Source organism: Rhododendron vialii, chromosome 1a (genome assembly GCF_030253575.1).
Source record: "Rhododendron vialii isolate Sample 1 chromosome 1a, ASM3025357v1".
NCBI classification, from domain to species: Eukaryota; Viridiplantae; Streptophyta; class Magnoliopsida; order Ericales; family Ericaceae; genus Rhododendron; species Rhododendron vialii.
Genome location: NC_080557.1, coordinates 46,991,716 through 47,013,692, shown reverse-complemented (window position 1 = coordinate 47,013,692; position 21,977 = coordinate 46,991,716). Strand labels below are relative to the sequence as shown.

The 21,977-nt window shown below is 38.0% G+C and overlaps 1 protein-coding gene and 1 long non-coding RNA gene across 2 annotated transcripts; one reads left to right on the top strand and one right to left on the bottom strand.

Annotated features, from left to right (window-relative positions):
- Positions 1-761: 761 nt before the first annotated feature.
- Positions 762-1,607, bottom strand: LOC131318380 (uncharacterized). Its single transcript, XR_009197683.1, has 2 exons — positions 1,290-1,607; positions 762-1,180 (listed from the first exon to the last, which is right to left on the bottom strand). It is a non-coding gene; the product is annotated as an uncharacterized LOC131318380 (long non-coding RNA).
- Positions 1,608-6,394: 4,787 nt separating this feature from the next.
- On the top strand, positions 6,395-9,656 carry LOC131332251 (vicilin Cor a 11.0101). The gene is made up of 7 exons (XM_058366370.1): positions 6,395-7,225; positions 7,685-7,891; positions 7,989-8,234; positions 8,339-8,514; positions 8,610-8,690; positions 8,785-9,051; positions 9,146-9,656. The coding sequence occupies exons 1-7, from the start codon at positions 6,691-6,693 to the stop codon at positions 9,626-9,628; spliced, it is 1,995 nt and encodes a 664-aa protein (XP_058222353.1). The 5' UTR covers positions 6,395-6,690; the 3' UTR covers positions 9,629-9,656.
- Positions 9,657-21,977: the final 12,321 nt, after the last annotated feature.

Genomic DNA, 21,977 nt, shown 5'->3' with positions numbered 1-21,977 from the left:
TGTCCCTCTTCAATGATCATAATGCTCATTTTGTATGGATTAATATTTATGAAGAGATTATCTAACAATTTATCTCAATTGAATTTCTATTAGTACTCTATCCAAAAATCCAATTCTCCTCAATCCTTGGGTCTAAATTTGGATGGAGCCTAATGTAATTAATTTGATCAAGCACTTACCGATAACTAAGATTTTGCACGTTCCATTAACAAATCAATCCTTAATTACAGACGCGATGATTCTAACCTGTGATCCAAAACCAAAATGGATGTTGCCATTAGTGGGTAACTTACAAAAGAGGTGGTTAAACCTTTCAAGTTAATTAGTTCAAAAAAAAAAAAAAACCCTTTCATGTTTGAGCGGAGCGAGTTGAAGAAGTTAACACTTATCCTTCTAAACTTGGGGTTGTTCTTCCATGTTTCCTTTAGTAGTTCAATGATGGAGTTCAGAATCAGATTTCAATAACAAATTGCTCCGGTAATGGTTTATCGACCCGGACCCATCTAATCTGTCAAACAGTAGTTCTGGAGTATTCAATTCCTTGCGCGTATTAGGTTCAATTGCTGACCATATTCTTGATTTAGCTTTTGTGATTGAACCTTTATTTGCCTACGAATTGCTCGTGATTTTCTTACAGTCCCTTGGCCACTGAGATTGAATGTTTTCAGGCTTCGAATTTCGGTTTCCGTTTTTGTTTCCAAATTCCTTGCCAGCCAACACATTTTGATGGTGAAACGGTGAGATAGACAGACCATGTTTGATTGAGACCAATCCATAGATGAACGAACAGAAGTTCCTGCCCCCTTCATTCCTTATTTTCTTAAAATGTCAAATGGTACGTACGTACAATCACACACATGAAATCCTGGCCATCTCCTGGATGATGCCGGCCAGGGAAACAAACAACAATAATCTAAATCTAAACATTGAGAAAAGCATCATTCGTTTCAACTTACCGAAAACCGGACCATGAAAAAGCAAACAGTACTAGTAAATCAAAGCCCTCGTAACATTAATTGTGAAGAGCCAGCTTATTTATAATACATGACATGACATGAGATGACACAATGAAAAGAAAGAAGCACACTGCAACTTGAAGGGGGTGATCATTTGAACGGTGTAGCTACCACCAGATGATCAGGCACATCTGTTGAAAGCACTGTTTTGGAATCTGCAATCCCTGCATTAGTGCAAAATTTCTTCCTTCGTCTAAAAAACATTCATGTCAGATAAAATAAAATAAAAACAGCTAGATTTTTATATAGTATATTGCAACACATCTCACATACCAGCTGTTTAAGGATCGGCCAGAATTTTAACCGGAACATTAACCGGAATATTAACGGTAACTGGGAGACATGCCGCTTGAACGTTGTCGCAATTACCCGATACAGGTGATGATTGAGGTGATTGCGCAGCAGCGACGTTGTGTAGCATGAGGACGACAAGGAACACGACTAGTCCGATTTGAATATCCTTGGGTGCCATGATCGATCTGGAAACTGAAATGTCAGAAAGGAGGGATGGAGCTAAGCTAGCTGTGTGTTGAAGTGGGAAGACAAATGGGTTAATTGTGCTTTACAAGTAACAGCAGAAGTTTTGGTGAGGAGGGAAGAATGTGGTTTCGGGGTATAAATAGTGGATAACGTCAAAAAATGAAGCACATGTGTTAGTTTGGATAGATAACCTTATTTGTTAGTGAAAATGAGATTGTACGGAGCACATATTTCATAGAAATAACATTATCTGTTTATCCTTTTGTAATAATATAGAGTCTAAACTTGGACAGATAATGCTAAATGCTACTACCTTTGTCCAAAAATGTTTGTCCGGTCTGCAAAACGAAGAGTCAAAATTAATACATTTTTTTCAATAAAAAATCAAATTTTTTTCATAAATTACAAGTACTCATCAATATCCAATGAATTGTTGAAAATTTTTTAATTTTTTCTTGCAAAAATAGTATTATTATTACGTCATTGTTTTGCGAACCAGACAAACATTATGGAATGGAGGGATTATTAATGATAGTTATTCCTGTGTAAATGCTATTATTCGATTTTTTATTCCCAAGAAAATGTGAACCACCAGATTTTCTCCCAAATGTGTGTCACTTTGTTATTCTAATAACACAAATAAATAGAGACAAATTACATTATACGTGTGACCCAAAAAACAAACGAATAAGATTATCTATGTGAAATTTGTACTCTGTACAATAGCAATAAAATCTAAACAGATATGATTAATTGTTCAAGTCTATGGTCTTCTTCATTATCACAAAAAGACGAACATATTGGTTCTAATTCAAATTTTTTCGCGTTCGTTAAATTTGTGCCTAACTTTCGTGAATTATTAGTTTGTCTTGTCAAGACGAATTAAAAAAAAAATTTAAAAAAAAAAAGCCCCCAAGAGTTTAGTGAGACAAGGCCATTGTTGTCTTCCTCACAGAAATTGGACAAGCGTCCAACACAATACTTAGTGTAAAGAGTACTTTTGGGGGATGTTCAGAAGGTCCGTCACCATTCTTTAGTCTCTTTCGAGAGTCTGTGCCACTTTTAAATTGATTATATTTTACAATTTATAATTTTTTAGATAATTTTGAAAACATCGTTTAAAAGAGCTCATTGAGATTTTATCAAACAAGATTCATGTCGCATATAAATAGTATTACCAATTAAAAGTTATAATTAATTTTTTATCCGATTAGAATAGGACAAAAAACAAAAGAATAAAGACGGAGAGAGCATTATTATTGTGATAAGTGAAGACTAGAAAGAGAAAAAAGAATGCTCTAGATTTCTATCATGGCGCAGTAAAAAAAGGAAGACAACTGACAAGTATGGGTAAATTTTCAGCCTTTCAAGAAAAAGAGATCGAGTGTTTATAGACTTGAGTCTGAAAAATCAATAATGGAGATAGAGAAAGTCACCAAAGTGGAGAGATGGAAAAGTCCAAAGTACTCTTGTTCTTCTATTAGCACTACAGTAGTAGATAGTATCACATAGGACAGAGGATGGCTGACGAATAGACCCGTTAATGGATCGGATCGGATCCAAAAAATTTGATCCGAATTTGATAATGTTGATATGTTAATCCGAATTCAATAATTCAAATACGGATCGGATTCGGATTCGGATCGGATTAAATCCGTTATCGATCCAAATCCGAACTTTATTTTTTAATTTTTTTAATTTTTTTAAAACAGTAAATTTTTTATTTTGAAAAAAAAATGTTTTAAGAAGTTGTATTTTTATTTTTTATTTTTATTTTTTATTTTTTTTTTCAGAAAATATTTTTTTTTGAAATTTTTTTTTGTATTTTTTTGAAAAATATAATTTTTTTTTTGCTAAAATTTTTGAAGTAAAAAAGTTTTCGGATCAGATCAAGATTACCACTATCGGATTTGAGTCATATCGAATTCGGATCGAATTTGGGTCTTATTGGATCTGAATCCGGCCCATTGACAGGCCTACTGGCAAACAGACAGAAAAAGGACATGTGACGCCCAAGAGAATGAGAGGCGCGTGCACCGGAAAAAAACCAACGGTCGGGGCACTTTTGTCCATTAATGGACCTAATACGCTACAACTTTTAAAACAATGAATTTCGGGTATTATCAAAATCTAGCACGGATTAAAAGGCCAATAGCACACGACTCTATCCCAATTTACTGACCTAAGATTAGCATTTGTAAAGGCTAGTGATAATGCCACGATTCAATTCTTTACTGCCACGATAAATGGATTATATTGGCTATTATGCCCTTGATAGAGAAAGAGGAGGCAAACTTTGTCTTGTTGCTTTTCATTTTCCTCTTTCAATTTGTCTTTCTATTTTTATAAAGCAAAACCCAATATCTTCAATTATTAATTTTATTTCTCCCTCTATCTCTCCAATTATTATGATGTTTTTCTCTCCGCCCACTACCAAAACTAAAGTACTCGCACTCTCTCTCTCTCTCTCTCTCTCTCTCTCTCTGTGTGTGTTAAACGGAACTTTCATTTTAATAAAACTAAGATAGTGCATCCTGGTGATATTGGCATATTGCGTCCCAATAGAATCCACATAAAGCAAATTAACAATACATAAAGGAATATGAAAATAGAAATATATCTCTCCCACTGAAACTGGCGCATTGGTTCCCAGTAGATATGTTTGAACCCAAAATCTTTACATGCATAAGGTGAAATTACATAGATACTCAGCAATTCATTATTTTACCGGAAAAGTGTAGTAAATTAAGAAATTATAAAATGTTTCTTTTTCCTTTTTATTTCTTTTCGGTTTGCTCTTTGTTTTAAGATGCTCTCTTGTATGCAGAGTTTGGCCGCCTCGATGTACCCCTTGTTGAGTTTAATAAAATCTTGTTGTCTATAAAAAAAAAAACCAAGAAATTATAAACACACGGATTAAGTTTACTAATTTGTGTGCCCCCATTGATTCAAATTTCTAAAACAATCGATATTGCTTTTTGTTTTGAGTGTTGTTAGCAAGGTGCGAGCACATGTAATTTGATTAGGGAGTAGGTCAAACAGTTATGAATCCTAAAATTTCGAAAGAATTAAGGTTTCTTTATCTTGCAAAAAATTTGTTGGGATTGAACAAGTTGGGCTCGGAGAGTAGGATGCATTCCATCTATTTGACATTTGTTTGGTAAATCCATTAAATTTTGACAAGGGTCACATCTTTTTCTCTCCTTTGATGGAGTCAGCAATTACAATTTACAATTCGCAAGGGAAAGGTTTTTTTTTTTCTTGTAAAGAAAACTACTAGTATCATTTATAGGATTGAACAAAGTCATTAAAACTTTAATTGCATTTTTTTATAATCACTTTAATTGCATTTAGTATTTTAAATTGATTATAGCATGGCATTTAGTATTTTAAACTATTCAATGGGAATTCTTTATCACTTATTAACTATGGGTCGATCTTCGGTTAGATTCTCTCTCATTTCTATTTGTCATGTTCAAGGTTACGTAATGTACATGCGTATATGTGATGGAGCGCCCATGCGAAAGCATATTTCTAAAATATCCCAATTTTGTAAAATTCTTGAAAGTTAAGATTGAGAACATGAGTGTAGCGGGCCAAACAGGATCACATAAAAATATTACGAGGTTTGTGCCTAGTACAAACTTACTTGAAGAGTGAGTTTAGATCTGAGTCCAAGAGAGAAGAAGGGATCACCAAGCACAGACCAAAAAGGTGAGAGTAAGAGGAGAGGGGGTTTTTTTATCCGCATAGTAGAGTTTCCAAATGGAAGATTATGTGAATAAGGTCGCGTTTAATTGTAATGACTTTTATCCCCGTACACACCTCAGGCATGTAATACAACACAGGAACACCCCTGTGACCGGCCACACCACGCCGATGCCATCCCCACCAGAAACTCACGAGCATCCATCCAACACACTTTGTAGCCACCTCCGTCAAGACTTGGAACTTAGGAGTTTCTTCTTTTCTAAGATCTTAGGTTGGAAATCTCTCAGATGTTATCAACTCTTTTGAGAATAGTCCAAACATTTGCTCCGGTTTCAATTGGGATCCCCATTGCTGGACGGTGAATTTATGGTCCCTTTGAATAAATCGATATTTGCATAAGCTGATATGGACATCTGCATATATAAAATAAAGTAATCTAAGCTAGGTGGTAGGAGTAGAAGTTAAAACACTCTACCAAAACCCACAAGATTCCCAAGATTTGGCCATTTGATGTTTTCACCAAGTAAAACAATGGCGATTATCAACCATGAATTGAGTCGGTGGTTAATAATTTAATGAGATAGATTTATTCAAATCATTTGCGGAGGCACCAAATCACAGCCACCTGTTTCGACAATCAACGATCCTAATTTTAATGTAACTTTTTCAAAAAAACATTTCATCAAAATCCAAATCGTTCAATTCAATTTAAACGCATGAGATCTAGGATCCATAAGCCATTTATCACGAAAACAAAGTTTTTCTCTAATTTAATACTCCGTAGTTCTGAAGTTACGAGGAAACTTTTCAACGCTGCACACTTATCCACAGGAAAAATTCGCAGTGCCGAGCGGGTACCACGTGGTATCCGCTCGCGCATCCGAACTGTTCATTGCGTCTTTGAACGGTTCAAATTTGGAGAGAAAAAAAATAGAAAGAAAGTGTTGGATGAGAGAAGAGAGGGAGTTTCAATCTGAGCCATCCAAAAATGTATCAGACGATTTGAATGTGCCGAATGAGTACCACGTTGTATATCCTCACTCGGCACTCCTTATCCACAATCTGCATGAAAAGTACTCCGTGAAAACGACAACAAACCCAATACATCTCTATCTCTCATACATCAAACACCTTTTGTCCCATCCCCATTACGTTACTACTTGTTTGCGCGAAACCCCGGCCGGCGACGCGTCGTCGTGCATGTCCGGCCCAATCTCCTCATTTGTCACTTCCTCTCACGAAACCCTAAACCCCACTGAAATTTTCCTGTCCCTTTCGTTGTTTCTTCTCACTAATTAACTGTACTTTCTTGTCCATGTTCGTACGCGGCTATGGCTCTCTTCGCATGGCCGCCACATAAGTTCGACACCCGTCCACATGCATGCCCCTCTTCGTTCACTATATATGCATTTTCTTTCATTCCTCACATTCTTCAGTGTACGGTTAGGAAAAACAGCACAACCCGGCCACCACCTGAAAATTAATGACAATGAGTGGAAAACTATTGCCTTTACTTGTTTTTCTTTTCTGTTCGGTTCTTGTGTTTGCATCTGTGGGTTTGGGCAAAGAAGACCCAGAGCTGAAACAGTGCAAGCACCAATGCAAGGTGCAGCAGCAGTTTGGCAGGAGTGAGAAGCAAGAGTGTTTGGATAGGTGTGACAGGTACTATAAGGAGAAGCAGGAGAGGAGAGACAGGGACGTGGAAGGGGTGGATCAAGAGGACGCGTGGAACCCTGAGAGTCCCCAGAGGAAGCTGAGGGCATGCGAGAGGCAGTGTGAGCAGAGAGGGAGGGAGGAGGAGAGGAGGGAGTGTCAGAGGCAGTGTCTGGAGGAGTTCAGGAGGGAGGAGGAGAAGCAGCGTGGTGGCGGTGGAGGACGGGATGGGGTGGTTGAGAATAAGAGGGATCCTGAGGAGCAGTTCAGGAGGTGCAAGGAAGGGTGTGAGAGACAGAGAGGAGGGCAGGAGGTGCAACGGCGGTGCGTGGAACGGTGTGAGAGGGAATACAGACAGCATCAAGGTACGTACTCATCTAAAAGCTTAAACTGTTTTGTGCGGTGGTGTGGTAATTCCCTCGTTTGAACACCTGATAAAAGCTGAAATATCACATATCTACATGCAATTAAAGATATCACATGTTATTCAAATTTTTACTTGAGGGAAAGTTTTAGAATTGGGTGGAAGTTATTAGACTAGCAGCTCTGGCCTTAATTTGGTGAAAATTGAGTGAGTTTTCTTTGGTGTGAAGCCTCATGGGCAAACCCACATCTCTAAAATCGAAAGGGAGAATATGGCTTGCAAAATTTGGAAAAAATCCTCAATGCAACGGTTATTTGTATCAGACCGTTATCTCCAATCTCCCCTTTCTTGCTTGCATGGGAGTATAATTTTAGGATTCATTATCTAATCTAATTGTACTTTAAATCACCAATTCTTGCAGAAGTCACAGACGTTTTAAGTGTTGATGTTCTTTTAACAGGTAGGGAAGAGGAAAGAGGAGGTGGTCGTGGTGTTGAGCAAGAGAACAAGAAGGACCCTGAGGCTGAGGAGCAATTCCGTCACTGCAAGGAGCAGTGTCAGCGACAGCGAGCAGGGCAAGAGCAGCACCAGCGCTGCCGTGAACGGTGCGAGAGGGAGTACGAACAACGTCAGAGACGGGGAGAGGGTAATCCCAGGCGCGAAGAAGGTAATCGTCATCTGAAGAGCACAAATTGTTACTATTTGTATTTGTGAAGACGCCACATGGTAATTATGGGTGAACTAATTTTCTCTGCTTTGAACAGGCAGAGAAGAGTGGGAAGAATCTGAGGGGCAGCAAGAGAGAGAGCCTTATGTGTTCGAGGACCAACATTTCACTACTAAAATTGAAACCCAACATGGAAGAGTGAAGCTTCTGCAGAACTTCAAGGAGAGATCAAAGCTTCTTCGCGGCATCGAGAATTATCGCGTGGCGGTTCTCGAAGCTGATCCTCAGACCTTCATAGTTCCTAACCACTGGGACGCTGAGGCTATCATCTTTGTTGCAAAGGGTACAATTTTTCTTTTTGCTTTTATTCAGAATCCTTTAATGCAGAATCATCTTCCCTTTTCAGTTTATTCGTTTAGATATTCGATATCTATCTATTGTTTACAGGAAGAGGATCGATAAGCCTGGTTCGCCACGATAAGAGGGAGAGCTTTAACCTTAACAGTGGAGATGTCTTGAGAGTTCCGGCAGGCGTTACCGTTTATCTGATCAACAGATCTAACAATCAACAGCTTGTTTTAGTCAAGCTCCTTCAGCCTGTCTCCACTCCCGGTCATTTTGAGGTTAATTCTATGGGAATACATTACGCGAACCTTTCAATAATGTATTCTATTATGGCTGTGTACTCTTCCTTAAAAAGTTCTTGTGATCGATTTAGGCGTTTTTTGGCCCGGGAGGGGAAGACCCAGAGTCCTATTACAGGGCATTCAGCACTGAGCTTCTTGAGGCTGCTCTGAATGTAGGTTTTTTGACAATTGGACATTTGTAGAGTTGGGCTTAGATCTATTTTTCCAGTCTTCAACTAATAGTGTTTATTTTTGTGGAAAACAAAGACGAGGAGGGACAGGCTTGAGAAGATATTTGGGCAGCAGAGGCAGGGGGTCATCATCAAGGCATCCCAAGAGCAAATCAGAGCCATGAGCCGCCACGAGGAAGGCGGAATCTGGCCGTTTGGCGAGAAATCGAAAGGCCCCTTCAACCTCTTCCACAAGCGTTCCTCCCTGTCTAACCAGTACGGGCAACTCTACGAGGCCGATCCCAGCGACTGCAGGGATCTTGATGAACTCGACTTGGGCGTTGGTTTCGCCAACATTTCTGAAGTACGCCCCTCTTTTAAGCCCAATTTGTTGTCATTGCTCTTAAATTTCTGAAATTGTATGGTGGGCTATATTGATACATTTGACGTGTGTATAGGGTGCCATGATCACTCCTTACTACAACTCAAGGGCCACAAAGATTGCTATAGTGACTAATGGAGAAGGCTACTTTGAGATGGCATGTCCTCACTTGTCCTCGCCGGAGTTTGGCGGCGAAGGAGGCAGGCAGCACGGTGGTGGCCGCCACCAAGGCAGGACCAGCCCAAGCTACCACAAAGTGAGGGCACAGCTCAGGCGCGGCATGGTGTACGTCGTCCCCGCCGGTCATCCAGTTATCACGGTCGCCTCCGACAACCAGAACCTGGAGATCCTCTGCTTCTATGTCAACGCCAGGAACAACGAGAAGTTCCTCCTGGCGGGGCGGAGGAACATAATCAATCAGCTGGAGAGGGAGGCCAAGGAGTTGGGTTTCGGTCTCCCGGCGAGGGAGGTGGATGAGGTGTTCAGGAGCCAAGAGGAAGAGTTCTTCCTGCAGGGACCTCGCCAACAGAGACACCACGAGGGGCGTGCCGAGGCTTGAGAGTTGAAGGGGTTTTTTTTTACAGTTGGCTGAGGATCGGAGGGGGAGTGAGTTGTAGCTTTACTCTACGTAAATATGGTTTTGTAGTTTGTGTTTGGGTTTTCACTCTAAAAAGTAACGCGCTTGTTTGTAAAAGTAAGATGTATGCATGTAAACATGTGAGCTAAAGCTCTAACTTCGACATAAATAAAACTGAGCTTCTCATTGCGGGGTTTTTTCTTTCCAGTTTAATTTCCTCTCTCTCTCGGTAATCATTCAACATTCTCGGGGTGGCACATCGTATGCTCAGCCATTTAAGTAGCGACGAATTATACAGACAGATGTGACGGAGCTACAACACGATTAGTTTCGGGTACATTTTTGGTGTTTAGATGTTTGGTTTTGTCCAACGGCTCTCCAAATCAGATGATGCTTAGTAATATGGGAGGTGTGCAAAATTGTTAACTACTAGTCGATATCATTTCTGAGCCGGTGTAATCGAAGGGTCCAATGGGCTAATAAAAGCCCGGTCCAATAGGCTAATGAGAACCCATTCGAAAACAAGTAGGCTCTGTGAAAAAAGGGCCATCTGCAACTTTAATTCAATGGGCCCATTAGCCCGTTTAAATGATAACGTGGGCTTTCTCAATCAAGAAAGGGCTCCATATAACCCACTAATATATAACTTGATTCAGTTGATTGAGACTAAAATAGGAATTAGAGATGGTGTTGTGTGAGTGGTGCACAATACCGTAACCATTCGAACCGCCCGTTCACCATCTTCTAGCACTTTAGATGATATCTCTCTCTAGTCTCTTGTCAAACCTATCAAATCTTATTTGAAGTAGCTCACAAAATCTCCCACACGAGTCAATAATATAGTCTCACGAATGATGAGAGGTGATTTTCCGCTTGACCAAAAAAAAAGAATGATGAGAGGTGTGTTGTCGTTTACGCAATCATCTTAGGTATAGTTATATTTTTGAGATTTGATGTGTGAGTTTCATGTGTTATGATTGACTTGTGAAACAAGAAGGCCATGGGAACTGGGAAGGAAGAAGGTCAACCTTTTGCTTGAAATTTCTTCAGACTGGGCCCGCCGAGAAAATGGGGGCTCTTGTCACCGATCTCTCTCTTTTTTATCTTTTTCTTTCTTTTTTTTTTGTGAAATTACATGGAGACCCCTCAGCTAAACGTTTTGGACACGAACACCTTTTGTTTTACAAATGCCCAAAAGCATCCCTCATCTATAATTATTAAGTACTAACCAATCAGCACACTTCTACCAAAAGACAGTTACAATGAAAGGGTCAGTGTGGACAATTTTTTTATAGATGAGGGGGTCAGTGTGGACAAGTTTTGAGGGGTAGAATTGTCATTTTCTCTCATTCCATTAATAGAGTTGGCCGATTTTTTATTTCATAAAGATGATGGGGTCTCAATGGATGATTTTAAATGTTAGGGTGTCTCGATGTCCAAAACATATAAACAATGAGGTTTATGCGTAATTTTACCTTTTTCTGCCCGATGGTGATCTTTAGATACGTGATTTTCAATTAAAACACCCAACTCATAAATTGGCTGGGTTCAATTTTTTTTACCTTCTTTTTTGTCTCATATTCTGTCATCTTTGGTCAAATTCAATTTCGATGGATATAATAAGAGAAACAAAAGTTCTTAGGTGCACACTTAACCCCGTTGTAGAACACGAAATAAGTACTTATTTTTTAAGAACGTAATTTCAAACTCAAAAATAATGCGTTTATGTAAATAATTTTTCTAGCAATATGGATTTTGTTTGATAGATCTTATCGATATCTTTTATACGGTGAAAAAAAAATTAAAAAATTATTTTTCATTGACATTATTTTTGAGTTTGAAAATATAAAATAAGTATTTATTTTTTAAAAAGGTGTTTTGAAACGGATTAGTACAACACACTCTGAACATAATTATGTATGGAACCATTCGATACAGACAGACACACAGTTGTGTTCGGCATGACGTCATAAAACTTGGAAAGTGAGAGAAGAGTTGAGATTACTAGGGGAAAGGTATTTGTAGAGTTCTTGCCAATGCCTGGTTGTTCACGAAGACACACAACCCCCACAAACACCACCACTGACTCTGACTGCACGCACTTTACCCGGACTCGGATCCTGTCCATTTTCCCCATACCAGTTTGGTTCATTTTAGTGCATCCGAGCCGTCTAAAAGTATTTTGGACGGTTAGGATTTAAAGTGTGTTTTTAATTTTTTTTTTTAAATACTGTTTTAAATCTGAGCCATCCAAAACACTTTTGGATGACTCCAATGCGTCAAATGGACCAAACTGGTCCCAGGAAAATGGACAGGATCCAGCCCCACTTTACCCCTCATGTGCCTAGTGATCATACAATCAGGCCCGTTCTCGAAAGTGAAATAAATACTTATTTTTTAAGAATGCAATTTTAAGCTCAAAAATTATGTGCTTACGTAAATAATTTTTCTACTAATATAGATCTTGTTTGATAGATTTCATTGAAATCTTTTGCAATTTAATATAGTGCAAAAAAAATTGAAAAAAAAATTGAAAAATTATTTTTTATTTATTTTACTTTTGAGTTTAAAAATATAAAATAGTTACTTATTTTTTAAAAAGTCGTTCCGTAACGGCATACTCTCTATGTGGTTGTGCGTGTGATGAGAGAGAGAGTACTTTGTCGGTGCGCACTGATGACTTGTTTAACAAGCAGCAGAAGTACCAAATATTACTACTAGTACTGTACTGTAGTCCAACTTCTTACTTGAGTTCCGTTTAATTTTTAAGATTTTTTTTGGAAGTTTTATTCTTATTAAAAAAAATTCGTGTCCATATGTTTTGCGCCAGATTTTTTGTATTATTGCTTCGTTTCGATAAGAAAAATCGAAAAAAAAAAAACTTTTGTCTTAATAGTTTTGGAAATACCCACTTTTAAGCTAAAAAAGTGCAAAAAGTGGATATCTCCCTAAATGTTTGGGTAAAGGTACAAAAAGTTAGGCTTTCTAATTTTTCTTGTCGAGACTAATCAATAATTCACAATAATTTAATGCAAAACTAATAAATAAATTTTTTTATTTGAATAAGAACATGCAAAATTCACTTTTTGCTCAGTAAAACTCCACCTGACAAGATCACTGATCACCTGATCAGTGTATTTTAGTACTACTCGATTAGTAATTTGCATTAAGGTACTCTGTCTTGGAGTTATGTCATGGGAAAAAACCAAACAAAAATGCAAATTTAAATCAATGGCGGTGGTTGGGTGGGTCTGCTTCAAGTACCAATGACTGAGGTGGGTAGTTGTAGTTTAAGTACATACCCATTCCATGCACCATGGACGCAACACCTACAATCTACATCACCACGAGGCCCATTTGCATTACTTTGTAGACCTAAGTTACATAATTTGTGTGCGCAAGCGTAAGAGTAAAAGAGTTTTTGAAACACGTTGTGACTTCTAGAATCTACGAGAGTGAGATTCAGAGCGCAAGCGCAGTGGTTAGACCGAAAACAAGAGCTAGGTAGCCCATGACGTTATGAAATATTACTACTCATGAAGTGTAGACTATAGCTAGAGTGGTACTCTCTCCGATACAAGCTCCATTTATATAATTATATATCGTACACATATATGCATGTCTCGGGGGGGGGGGGGGGGGGGGTGTGTGGTGGTGGTGTGCATGTCTCGGGGGGGAGGGATCGAGACAGATGCGGGTTACCATGACTCAAACCCCAACCCCATTCAGCAGGGACACCATAAGAGGCATTGGGGGGGGGGGGGGGTGTGCGGTGGTGGTGTGCATGTCTCGGGGGGGAGGGATCGAGACAGATGCGGGTTACAATGGCTCAAACCCCATTCAGCAGGGACACCATAAGAGACATATGCCTTTGTGTAAACCATGTATGTGAAAAAATCGAGTTTAAGGTTACGTTTTTGTAAACTTAATTATTTTTTTCGTTTTGTGTATTTTGTTTGTCTTTTTTGATTTTTTTGTTAGATTTGCGTTATATTTTTTAAATTAATCATCCGTCTTGACAAGAATAATCTAAAAAGTATAAAATTTTAACCAAAAGCAAAAAAATTCACTAAAAACGAAAAAAGTATCGAATATCTATCTTATTTGTCTAAAATGTCGTCTTGTTTGAATTTTTTCAACATCAGTCCATAAATTTATACTTCTCCGATTCGTTTCGTCAAGACAAACTATTAACCCAAAAAGTACGACAAAAATCTAAATAAAAACTTACAAAATGTAAAAAAAATAAATTAAACTTATTAGTTTACAAGAACGTAGCCTAATCTGAGGATTGTAGGTACTCGGATCATGCCATAATTTGATCATCCACATGTGGTGGTGGTGTGCATGTCTCGGGGGGGAGGGATCGAGACAGATGCGGGTTACCATGACTCAAACCCCAACCCCATTCAGCAGGGACACCATAAGAGGCATTGGGGGGGGGGGGGGGTGTGCGGTGGTGGTGTGCATGTCTCGGGGGGGAGGGATCGAGACAGATGCGGGTTACAATGGCTCAAACCCCATTCAGCAGGGACACCATAAGAGACATATGCCTTTGTGTAAACCATGTATGTGAAAAAATCGAGTTTAAGGTTACGTTTTTGTAAACTTAATTATTTTTTTCGTTTTGTGTATTTTGTTTGTCTTTTTTGATTTTTTTGTTAGATTTGCGTTATATTTTTTAAATTAATCATCCGTCTTGACAAGAATAATCTAAAAAGTATAAAATTTTAACCAAAAGCAAAAAAATTCACTAAAAACGAAAAAAGTATCGAATATCTATCTTATTTGTCTAAAATGTCGTCTTGTTTGAATTTTTTCAACATCAGTCCATAAATTTATACTTCTCCGATTCGTTTCGTCAAGACAAACTATTAACCCAAAAAGTACGACAAAAATCTAAATAAAAACTTACAAAATGTAAAAAAAATAAATTAAACTTATTAGTTTACAAGAACGTAGCCTAATCTGAGGATTGTAGGTACTCGGATCATGCCATAATTTGATCATCCACATGTATTGATGTGTTGGTCCCCTTGGTAAGCAGTTTTGTTCCTTTACAACTTGCAATATGCATGTGAGGGGACTGACAAGAGATAAGATAAGAGAAAGGGTTTCTACTTTCAATATTGCATTTTTTTTACATGCAGCATGTCTTATAGGAGTACTAGCTAGCTAGTAGTAGTACTTTTGATAAAGGTGCATGGGGAAAAATTTTCAGTACCCGACGGGTAGCACGTGGTGTCCGGTCGGTGCATCTGAGCCATTAATTGCGTTTTTGGACTGCTCGAATTTAGAGAAAGAAAAATGAGAGATAAAGTTTTGAGGTAAGAGGAGGGAGAGGATTTCAATTCGAGCAGTCTAAAAATATATTGAACGATTCGAATGTGCTGAGCGGCTACCACTTGGATTATATCCATCCGGCACCGAAAAATTTCTCGGTGCATGGAGACGTGATTCAGCTTGGATGAGGTGGTTTCAGGGAACTGAATAATATGAACCTAGTGATCTAACTGATAAAGCGTGCATGATTCATTAATAAAAGCAAATGACTAAATAAAGAATTTGAGAGAGAGGATCGTCTATAAAATTTACGGTACGCAAATAAAGCATCCAAGTATATATACCGCCATTTTTTGTTACGTTTTTTTTTATGTCTACCGTGGTGAAGTCGCAAAAAAGTATCGTTAATTGAAAAGACGTACGTCTAAAATGAAGACTTGATGTCTAACGATTTGTAAGGATTATTAACATGGTGACACCAATATTGATCAAAAACACACACACACACACATAAAAGGAGGGCAAAAGAATTGATCGAGAGAAGTTTTATTGGAGTTTAATTATCTTCAATATTTACGTATTTTATGTTAACGACAGATGTGTTTTTAGCTCATCCCTTCCCGTTCGGAGAAGTTTCAATTTTGAATTTTGGAGGGTCCATTCAAGGGCCGGACTAGCAATCACGGCAAAGCTCTTTCACTGTTTCACACCTACATTTGGATTCGTGAATTCTGTACTGTTATTATTTCCTCCGTCCTTATTTTTTAGTTCCAGTTAGCACTTTTGTTATTCCAAAAATATTGTCTTACTTCCAAACCGAAAGAATTATAGTTAATGAAATTAAGTTCTATTTTACCCTTCTACTTTTAAATCAATAGTACTAAAAAAAACTTTAAAAAACAATGATTGAATGGTACGTAGAATGGGCATGCTAATGTGGTGATTAGGCATGCAATAATTATGTTTTCTTATATATTTGGAATTTTCAAAGGGACAAAAAAAAAAAAAAGGACTCCATTTCCACCGTCATCTTATCACTAATCTTTTGATTAGCGAATTAAAACAAATACTTATTCTGTTTCAAATTGAGAGTCACACACTCTCTCTCTCGTCATTTTTCAAATCAAAAAATTAACTACTTTCGTGTATAATTTTTTAAATTTTTTCGCACCATATTAAAGATCACAATTAGTACTTTAATTTTAGTGCGAAAAAGTTTAAAAAATTATACATGAAAGTAATAAATTTTTTTATTTAAAAAATAACACGATTTTTTGTAATGAACTATGGATATGGAACTGAGGAGTAGATGTCCTGAAAAGGGAAAAATGAAGAAAGCAACGTTGAGGTGAATTCGGTATTTCCAATGCATGGATGAAGAAAGAGAAAAGAAATTGTCAAATCTGTCTGGAATCATAGGCTTTTCTGGGATTTCCCGATCCCTGGAAACGTCCGAACATTCCTGGAAATGGAAAATGTTTTGGCCGTTTAGCCCAAAAAACAGTAAAGAAAAAGTTGATTTTTTTCTTCTTAAGTGGTTATTTTAAAAAATATTTAGGTAAAAATAAAAAAAAATTACTTTTTCGATTCGTTTCTCAATAATCCACAAAATTTAGCACAAGTTAACAAACGCGAAAAAATTAAATAAGTACAAAACGTGCACCTTTTTCTAAAAGTAAAAAAAGTGTTAGTGGAACGGGTACGTACTATGTAGTAGTAATACAGTAATTAATTAAGAAGTTCTGAATTTAATGATTTTTTAAATGAAATTGATTTTCAGACTCTTCTTTTGTTTAAGTGCATTTCATTTTTCTTCTTCATTCATGTAAAATTATAAAATTACCCTTTATATATTTTTTCTTCACAAAAAAAAAATCATGTAATTTCACACCGCTATATAGGTACCGACCGGTCCCGTAGGGAAATCGTAGGGACGGCCGCGCTGGGCCGTCTCCGGCTACCGGATGACCGATCCGAGCTGTCCAAAAATTCTAACAAAAAAAATGAGAGGGCCCGCGCAAGATTCAATGACATCCGACGTGTGTAGGGTGTTCAATTCAAACACTCTATTTTCGTATATATATTTATACATACCGGTCGGTACTTAAAGGATTTTCGAATAAAAATGGAGTAAAATGAAGCGTGAAAATCGATTCCTTTTTTAGTAGTAGTACTAAAAACAAACAAAATCGAAACCTATGATTTTGATTGGTCTCAGCTACCATTTGGCAGAACATGTCTGGCCCATGGTTTTGTCCGCAGGTCGCCCCTAGCTTGCCACGTGCTTTTGGGCCCTCCCTCTGAAAAGGACGATGCTCTCAGTGCATAGTGGATATATCTCGCGTGTGCCCACTCGACACTCCCAAACTTATTTTTAGATGATTCAAATTGAAATATACTCTCTTCTCTCATCCCTCCTCTTTCTTTCTCATTTTTTTCTCTTTAAATTTGAGTCATTCAAATCGCATCAAATGACTCAAAGGTGTTAAATGGACATCACGTGGTACCTATCAGAAACTGAAAAATTTCTCCCCACCCCCAGAAATTGGCTCTGCGGCAAAGCGCGTCGCAAACAAAACTCAAATCCTAACCACAAATTATTTGGAGGTCATAGGACCACGCCACGTGGTATCTCAAGTCGCATCATTACAATATATTACTATTAGCATTTGTGCCCGTTTCAAGCATGAGGATAAAATGAAAAACAATGAGAATTTTTTTTCTGTGGTTCCACACGTTAAACGGACAAAACGCTAGTAATAAATTAATTTACAAGTGCAAAAAATGTGTGATTTTTATAAAAGTCAGCAATTTTTTAGGTGAGTTGGAAAGTGAAATTACCCTTTTGACCTTCATAAAAAATATATATATACAATTCCCCACTCCCAATCTCTCTCTCTCTCTCTCTCTCTCTCTCTCTCTCTCTCTCTCTCTCTCTCTCTCTCTCTCTCTCTCTCTCTCAATTTGAGAAGTATAAATACATTTGTATAGAGTATTTATTGATCGATCGATGATTTTTGTGAGGCCTGTTGCTAGTGTACTTCATAAAATATGTGTGGATAAAGGTGTTGGGTGGCATTATGATTTTTTCTTCTATTTTTTTAAACCCAAATTTTTATACATAGAGAAATTGTATTTTTTTTTTTGAATGGTGAATTTGTATTCTCAGAAATTTGAAAAAGCTTCTACGATTGTTGATTTTAAGATGAAAATCTTCATACCTTCGAGGAGGAGAAAGAAAATGAAAATCCCCATACCTCTGTGAAAGAGGAAAAAAGGGGTGCTAAATATGATTCTAAATATGAACAATGAATATGTTAAATATTGGTATTGTGACGAAGTATTGTGTCCGTAACATTATTACTGGAAACTGTGCCCAGCGATTTTGAATTTTTCAAACGAACAAGGCCGCAATACTAAGGAGTATTTCAACAACAAACAAAAAAAAACAAGGAGAGATGTAAGCGTGATGCCTAATTTTAGTGGAGAGTCGAACCGGCTCTTGCTAGGCGCTGGGCCGGCGTTCGACCTAGGTTTGTTTTTCTGCATGTATTTACATAGGCTTGTTTCTGTACAGGGCCGGGCCGGTTTACATCGAGTACCGGTCCAGCGTTTCTTAGAAAAAAAAAGTTTAGACGCAAACAGAACTTATAAATGTGTTCTTAAATCGTTTTTTAGGGCTTAAAACCTCGTATTATTAAGAGATAAGTTGATGGAACTCTAGGGAGAGAATTTGTGAGTGTTTACATCAATCCATAGTGAATTGGTGTGGCTCATCTAATTGTATCAATTGCCCTGCAAAGTGATGGTTTGGAGTTTGAGTCTATGGTGAGACATCGAACCTCCTTCGATTGTTGGCACACTAATTTTCCACTAATCTTCCCTAATATATATAGCATTGAGGAATAAAAAAGAGCGTGTGTATACATCGAGAAATTTTTCAATGCCGAGCGGGTACCACGTGGTGCTCGCTCAGTGTATCCGAACAATCCATTTCGATTTTGGATCGGCTCTAATTTGAAGAGAGAAAAATGATGAGTTGTTGACAAACTAATTTCCCACTAACCTTCTCTGATGTATATAATATTGAGGAAAAAAACAAGCGTGTGTATACATAGAGAAATTTTTTAGTGCCGAGCGGGTACCACGTGGTGCCCACTCGGTGCATCCGGGCCATCCATTTTGGTTTTGGACGGCTCGGATTTGGAGAAAGAAAGAAGAGAGAGAGTGTGGGGGTGAGAGGAGAACGAGTGTTTCAATCTGAGCCATTTAATACACTTTTGGATGATTCGGATGTGCCCATTTGGACACCACGTCAGCCGGGTGACGTGGTACCCACCCGGCAGAACTCGCATACATCAGGTGGACAAGTGGTTACTGCGGGCACGGAAAACCAGCGGAGACGGACATGTCTTGTCACAACAAAACCCACGCGCATTAATCCTCCCCTTCTTCCTCACTTCCTTTTATTCAATCTTTCACCCTCTCTGGTTAAAAAGTTTGCAATTCAACCCTCGAATAGATCAAAAAATGCACTTTCGAGAAGAAATTAACTTCCAGGTTTCCTTCATTTAATCAGAAGAGTGTAAATAGCCCCCCGACCTGAACCGGCTAATTTTGAATAAAAGAATCCTTTCAGCCAATGTATAACACCTTTGAAAGACATGTTGTTTTGATACAAAACAACTACAATTTTAAAACTAAACCGTTCCAATCGATGTGCGCCACAATGCTATAACAACAAAGGGCTTGTAGCCTAGCGGTTATCTCATGATACTCCTACAAACAAGATCAGAGTTCGAGCCTCGATAGAGACGTTTGGAGTTCAGAGTTATGGATAATTTCCGGATTCCTTCCTTGTGGACTAACTCCCCGGCTAACCCCATGTATACAATACTCCTATTAGAAAAAATGAAAAATAATTAGTGGGTTAGAGGTTAAACATGGAGCCGAGCAAATCCCCTATGAGAACTCAAACAGTCAAACTCAAGACAAGGAAGAGTGGTGAACCACTCACTCGGCATAATGTTCAATTCTTTGAAGTTTTTTTTTATTTTATTTTTATTTATCTTTTATCCGCAATTCTTTGAAGTTCAAACTACAAATTTCTTAAGCAAATTGGGCAGGGATGCATAGTACCGTGTTATGCACCATTCGAGACATTCGTTCGGCAATCCAATGGTCTAGATTTCATCTCGGCAATGAATAGCTTGGATGCTACATGGTTCGCAAATTATGGACATTACAGGGGCAATAACGTCTTTATGGCAAACATGGTTGCCTTTTGAAGTTTGAACTAAAGCAGTGGCACCCAGTTCCACCCTCCCTCCCTTGAAACTGTGTGAATGGCATTCCCAGTTACTCTCTGACATAAACATGGAGTAAGAAAGAGATCAACAAAGCTGCTCCATGCTTTCATCACTACCAAGCTTTAAATAGAGAACAGAAAATGGAACAGTAGCAGAAGATGTCACCAGGTGAATTACTCCCTTTTTTCTTTTCTTTTTTTATCCTTTCAGTAAAAATCATTGACAGCAACAGGTAAAGAAGCTCCACAACCATTATTTACAGCTTCAACTTCTCTTTTTCTGATCACTGAACACTGCAATGATTAATATCCTTGACATCCCCATTGCTTTTTTCCTTCAATGAGAAAAAAGAAAAAGAAAAGAAAGATAAACAAAAAACAAAAAAAAAATGTCCCCACATGATTTTCACGGGTCATCGTTATCTCGCATTATTAAGATAATTCCCTATCACTTTTATAATGTGAAGAATAATGTGGTTAGTTTAAATCAACAAGGCAACTGGCAGATTCAGCTACAAATATGCTCATCCTGCAAAACCATGAAAGGAACAAACAAAAAAAAAAAAGCTATTAGAAAAAAATAAGCCAACATTTTGTGATAAAATGAGAACAATGGGAGTTTGTTTACCTATAATTACGAAGCATGTTTGAAAGGCTTTGTGCTACCCGTCGCAAGCCCTCTTTTCATCGGACTCGACAAACCAGGAGTTTGCTTACCTATAATTACGAAGCATGTTTGAAAGGCTTTGTGCTACCCGTTGCAAGCCCTCTTCTCATCGGACTCAACAAACCAGGAGAGTTGGAGATGAAAAGTATTGTGCAAATCGTGGAGTTAGTAATTATCTGCAGAATTATCGGTTTGGGATTTTGGGAAGGAATAAGACAATTAGAAAAGGGTATTAAAATCCAAAGGAAGGGAAAGAAGAGATATATAAGCTGTTTACAGCGGGGTGAATCTGGACCGTCCAAGAGTGTTTTGGACGGTCCGGATTCACCTCCGTTTAATAAGTTCTTCTTGGGAAAGAAAGGAAGAAACATAGTCCAACCTTCTATTTATTGCAGGCAACTAACATCTCTACCACAATATCTACGGACGCAGAGTTTCTTTGTACAACCTGTTCATGACAAGCAAAAGATATCTTACCAGATTGAAAACTAAACTAAACTCAACGAAGACTTGGTTTACTACAACAATTTCAGAATACAGGCCACACAGTACTTCTGCTCTTTTAATGTGGAATTTGGATTCAGATAGCCCAACAAGTCTCAATGGCCAAACAGAAGTTCACCTTTCTGTTATTCAGCTTAAAATAAACATTGGGTGCGCCATACAATCCAAAAATCGAGTCGTTCTGCCAAATTTCATAGGAGAGAATCAAAGCAAAGGTTAGGCAATTACCTTAGCGACGAAGGAGCATGATCAGGTTGAAATGATGAACCAAGTTTGAATTCTTTTCTGATTTCGGGCGTTTTCCTTAATCCTGGAATTAGTCCACACAAACGATTTCAATTGAAATCAAAAGTAAAAATCGTAAAGGAAACTGCTTTTTCAGTCAATGGAATTAACTAGTACCGGGCCCATGTTCAGTATCCTTTAGCATATGACTGCTTTGTATCTTGCTGGCAAAATTGTCTTCTCTACAGAACAAAAGAGAATAAATCTTAAAAGAGGAACCCAAAAAAAAAGCATATACACTTACTAGAGAGAGAGAGAGAGAGAGAGAGAGAGAGAGAGAGAGA